Source organism: Poromitra crassiceps (genome assembly GCF_964638095.1).
Source record: "Poromitra crassiceps genome assembly, chromosome: 7".
NCBI classification, from domain to species: Eukaryota; Metazoa; Chordata; class Actinopteri; order Beryciformes; family Melamphaidae; genus Poromitra; species Poromitra crassiceps.
The window spans coordinates 31,524,108-31,529,853 of NC_139628.1; the positions used below are offsets into that span (position 1 = coordinate 31,524,108).

Below are 5,746 nucleotides of genomic sequence, written 5' to 3' on the forward strand. Positions count from 1 at the left end.
CGTCAGCCTCAAGTACCTGGACTGCGTCATCAAGGAGGTGCTGCGGCTCTTCACGCCCGTGTCCGGAGGCTACCGCACCGCCATGCAGACCTTCGAACTGGACGTGAGTGGCCTTACCATTATACCATTATACCATTATACTGTTATACTGTAGAAATAGCGCCCAACCCGGACATTATTCTCTGCAGCCCCCCCTGAGATGCCGGTTTCAATCCTCTTCCACGGGAACGGCACTTTGGTTTGTTAGGAGCGAGAATGTAATCCGGACCGACTACAGGAAGCAAGCCCGAAACACAAGTTGCTGTCCTTCACCCTCCCCCCCCCCCCCCCCCCCCCGATTTTTTTATCCCATTTTTATCCCCTATTAGTGCTAATTTTAATTTATTTATCCTGGTTGCTGCTCCACCCTCTGCCGATCTGGGGAGAGCTGAAACTGGCTCCATGCTTCCTCCGAGACATGGGCAGTTAGCCAGCCGCTTCTTTTCACCTGACAGGGGAAGCTTCACCGGTAGGACATAGCACATGGGAGGATCACGCTATTCCAACGAGTTCCCCTGCCTCCGAACAGGCGCCCCAAACGACCAGAGGAGGCACCAATTCAGCGACCAGGATATTGCATGTTTTGGTGAGGGGTTCCTATATGAAGGAAACCCCCAGAGGGCACGGGGAGAACATCCAAATTGGATGTTCTCCCCGTGCCCTAAACTCCACACAGAAAGGCCCTTTTGATGGCACTCGAGGACATGCGGACGGGCACGCACTCCTTCAGCGCTCACAGCATCCCAAGGTGGGAATCGAACCCAGGACCCTCTAGCTGTGAGGCGACAGCGCTTACCACTGCGCCACCGTGCACCAAAAGTGCTGTCTTGCTACATATTCACCTTATGTTCCAACACAGGGGTCAGCCGGTTACTTCCTATTGTGTTTACACTTCCTGTGTACTAGTGACCAGGTAAAACAGACGGTGTTTTGAACAGGAAGTCATAACACAACTGGGTCAAGTGGGCGGGGCTACACAAGGTGAATAACATCGCTCTCTGTCTCTCTCTGTCTCCCCAGGGTGTCCAGATCCCGAAGGGCTGGAGCGTGATGTACAGCATCCGGGACACCCACGACACCTCGGCCGTCTTCAAGGACGTGGACGCCTTCGACCCCGACCGCTTCAGCCAGGAGCGCGGCGAGGACAAGGAGGGCCGCTTCCACTACCTGCCCTTCGGCGGCGGCGTGCGCTCCTGCCTGGGCAAGCAGCTGGCCACGCTCTTCCTCCGCATCCTGGCCATCGAGCTGGCCAGCACCAGCCGCTTCGAGCTGGCCACGCGCCAGTTCCCCCGCGTGGTGACGGTACCCGTGGTGCACCCGGTCGACGGGCTCAAGGTGAAGTTCTATGGCCTGGACTCCAACCAGAACGAGATCATGGCCAAGTCGGAAGAGCTGCTGAGCGCCACGGTCCCGGTCTGAAGGGGCGGAGAGACGACGAGATAAAGAGGGGGGGGGTGACGGTGAGTGATCGAAGAAGAAAGGACGGAGAAGATTGAAGGAAAGGAAAGAAGGAGAGGCAGAGTTGTTTTTTCTCCTCTCCCCCTTCGTTCCCTTTGCCGAGTCGGAGGTTCCTTTTTTTTAAAGAGACTGAAAGAAACGCAGAAGTCTTCGCCTCTTGTTACAATTGATCGGGACTTTCCTCAGAGAAAGGAAGAAGCTGCCAAAAAAAGTTTCTAATTATGCTCTATTGTGTGTATTTTTTTTTATAGAAATATACAAAACAAAATGTATATGTACAAAAAAGCTATGTAATATAATTTGAAATAGAAGGTGGGTAATGCACAATGGGAGGAAGAGAAGTTGTATGGAGATGCTTTTGGTGAAATGAAGTGATGACATTAGAAAAGGAAAGAAAAGGCGATGGTGGACGGAAGGAGAGATGGATGAAACAGGGTATCGGATGAAAGAATATGATAACATGTTAGCATTTTGCTTGTGTTTAATCAAAAATCAATGGACCGTTTCAATTGTCTACCAGGGTAAACGAGAAGATATAGATTGGGTTATGTGTTAGTAAACTAGATGGGAAATTCTGTATATTTTCAGGTCTGAATCGATTAATCTGGGCCCCCGGAATTCTTCTAGGCACCGACCCAGATTCAACTCTTGTTTTACGTGCAGATGGGAAAAAGATTGGGAAGGATGACAGAAATCAGTGGTGGCTTTTTGAATGAGTCGTGTGTTTTTCACAGGGTCGTGCCAGTTCCTTCAGATGTGTTGACTCGCTTAAAGATGCAGTCAAATACTCATGGTATGGCACAGTGCGTATAGGGCGCGGCTAGGATGTGGCACAGATAGAAATGACGCAGAACTGCTATACACTACGTCTGTCGCCTATCACTTCCTGGTTAAGCACGATGCAGTTAAACGATTTTGACCCAATCAAATGGCTCAAAACTGTCCTGTGACCTCCTTGAACTGCTACTTAGGGTCAAGTATTAAATCAGACTATAGGCTAAAGGGCTTCGCTAAGGGTCGAGGGATGTAGCGCTAACAGGAGGAGATACATTGACTGGACATTTTAAGAGACACGAGTGACATTTTGAAGTGATGTAAATGGGCAGTTTATTAATAACCGGCCTCTACGCTATTATGCTACGTGATCCACACTGATTTTGTACCATCAGTCCACCGCCATTCATTCTGAAGATGATATTGCTCTTATGTTGCCAGGAAATCGGTGATATTTTGCATTTTAGGGCTACGAAGAGAGGAATAAGGGATTATAGCGGGGAGAGGGTGAGGTCAAAGGAGATGTTAGTTCTTGAGCGGATGATGGAAGATGCGGTGCCATCATTGTTACTTTACTTTAACTTTGAATCTATTCCTTTTTAGTGTTCGGACTACAGTAGGTTTAGTTTATTTGGATATACCAAAAAATAATAATTAAATAAAGGAGACAAAATACAAACTTTGCTGATGAACGAACAAGACCCCCAATAACTTACCGTATCACCCCAAACAACATTTCTGGGCTCCATAAGCCTCTTCTCCTCTCAGTCTGCCCATCTGCACGGTCTCAAAATGTCGCCCATGTTTCACAGCAGTGTGTGAACTCAGGTGCAGAGTGGACATTGTGGTGAAGAATGAATAAGCATTTCATTTTTGTTTTTACTCTGACTGACTGCACATCATCTACTCATTGTTCTAGTAACCTCCCCCCATTTTGTTTTACAGACCTGGACCAATAATTGTTTGAGATGCTGTCAATTACTTTTGTTTTTGTCTTCCTAAAATGCAAAATTGGGAGGTCTTCCATTTTCACTTGATGTCACAGTAGCCTCTGCAACCATTTTGCATCCCCCATGGTTAAGTCCATCTGGGGATGCAAAATGGCTGGAGGTTCCCCAATGATTCCATGCAAAAAGAATGAGAAAAGTAAGTGAATCAGTTCAAACAGTATTTAGGTCCAGGTCTGCTTTGTAAACTCTCTGAACCTGTGCTTTGATACATGAACTACACTACCAAGTTGCGTTGAGATTGTACCTATAACTTTTGGCCAGTGACTTTGTCCTGCGGCCAAGATTCACAGAGAACTTGCTCTTAACGAAACAGAGGAACTTCCTAAGCTGAAGGAGGAGAAAAGAGAGAGAGGGATGAGATGAAAATACAAGAGGAGAGGTGGAGAGGGGGAGAAGACCTACATACATGCTGCTTGAGTGTCGCTTTGTCATTCTGTTTGTTTATTTGTGATCTGTTTGTTTGTTTTTTTGTCTCCTTGGGGCAGCCATTTGAATTCTGTGGAGAAGGTGACATTCCGTCTTGCTGCTCCTCCAATCAACGCTAAGAATGCAAAAAGAAAAAAAGAAAGAATTCCATGGTTTAGCAACTTTATTAGCTAAAAGAGATTTATTGTTTGAGGTGATTGCACAATCAGAACTCTCAGAAATTCTGTGTTCCATAATTGGAGAGGAATAATTTTTCCATATATGGAAAGGCTTCTACAACGGAACTCTGGGACTCGTTAGTGGAACTCAAGAACTCCGGGACATTCCAGAAGCCTTGGACAGAGTTCTAAGTTCTAAACCCAAGCCTGGGATAAGGACCAATGAGGTTTCCGGGGGGAGGGCAGGGTCATGCTCAGACGGCTTTTCTTATTGGACGATCTGCGTCCAATAGCGTTGACAGATTCTGCCTGTACCAGACATTGCTCACTCTTTCTACCAACCACACCACTGATTTCTTCATGATATATATATATATATAAAATATGAAAATAGAGATTTTTTTGCTGCTTTTCTCGTGTACATTTTCTAATTGAGAGTTCTAGATTGCTACAATAGTTTGTATCGAGTGAGATTTGCTATTTCTTTCCCTTTATATATATATATTATATATAATTTAGCTGATTAAAATATTTGCATTTTGTGAAAGCGAAAAGAGCGTTAATAGGTTATAGTGTATATTAACTTGTACAATATTCCTTCCTTTAGCAAGCCATGGGGAAAATCAGCTATTTACGTCTACTAATAACCTAATATTAATGTTATTGTATGAGTAATATTGTTGTTATAAGATATTTGAAATGCTATTTTTTATTCTATTACAGATTTAGAGTTTTTAGTCTAAATGAGAAAGGTCTTTGGTAAATATTGGATGTATTTAGAATATTATGTATTTCAGTTATATTGTAAACAGTGTTTAAAATGTTAATATTATTGATTTGATTACTGTAATAATTATTATTTGTTTTGTTATTCAGACTTATTATCACTGCATTTTATTTGATATTAATTATGGAAAACGGAAAGCACTTGCGAGGTATGTTTTATTTTTTAAGTGCCATGCGACTACACTTCCCCTCCTCTCACCTGATGGTTTCTCAGAACCTGTCTTATGTCATTCTGTACATAATATTTGTATTTCTTTTTACAGGAAAAAAATGTTCACTTAGTTTAAATATGAATGTTTTGTTCTTCTTTCTTCCTTTCCTTTTTTGTTACCGTGATTGTTAAATGTACTCCTGTAATAAAATATAAAGTAAAACAAAAATATGTCTGATCATGGATTTGTTCTTATACTTTTTCCTATCTATTCTCTCTCTCTCTCTCTCTCTCTCTCTCTCCCTCTCTCTCTCCCTCTCTGTCTCTCTCTCTCTCTCTCTCTCTCTCTTTTATATTATACAAGTTTAGATGTTGAAGAATGCACTCAATCTATCTACCGTATCTACAGTATACAGTATATACATTTTCGCAATGTGGACTCTGTTTGTTTGTTTCAAGAATTTTGGCTGGCCACAGCTATGCTATTTTACGTGCGATCGGGGTGAAACTTTCAGGAAGTGTAAAGAGCACCCGTGCGGGTGACCTGACACAGCTGGATTTTTTAAATTATGGCAGATTAATTGCCCTAATACTCTTTGCCCTAGGGCTAAGGTTATAGTTCAGTGATGATGTCATCAGTGATGATGTCATCAGTGATGATGTATTCTGTGATGTCATCAGTCTGAGGCTATATAACTGATGGGAGTATTCATGAGTTTCCTGGTGAGACCGTGGACGCTTCCATGACACCCTCCCTCCCTGTTTCCAGCTGCTGGTTGCCTGTTTCCGCCCAGGACCGTTCGAAAGAGACTGAAAATAATCATAATTGCTGTGACTTTGTACCTACCTATGTCTTGTAATGGAGCCCCCCAGCACAATCATTTCACACGTGCATAATTGTACAACGGAGTGACAATATCTTGAATCTTGAAAGAGAGAGACCG

General features: G+C 43.6%; 1 protein-coding gene across 1 annotated transcript in view; it reads left to right on the top strand.

Moving 5' to 3' along the window:
• Positions 1-5,019, top strand: part of cyp26b1 (cytochrome P450, family 26, subfamily b, polypeptide 1) — a 9,495-nt gene extending 4,476 nt beyond the window's left edge. Inside the window, exons 4-5 of the mRNA XM_083639701.1 lie at positions 1-103; positions 1,060-5,019. The exon at positions 1-103 is cut by the window's left edge and continues 182 nt beyond it. Of these exons, the coding sequence (XP_083495827.1) occupies positions 1-103; positions 1,060-1,458 (502 nt within the window). The 3' untranslated portion in view covers positions 1,459-5,019. The remainder of the gene's footprint in view (positions 104-1,059) is intronic.
• The last annotated feature ends 727 nt before the right edge of the window (positions 5,020-5,746 follow it).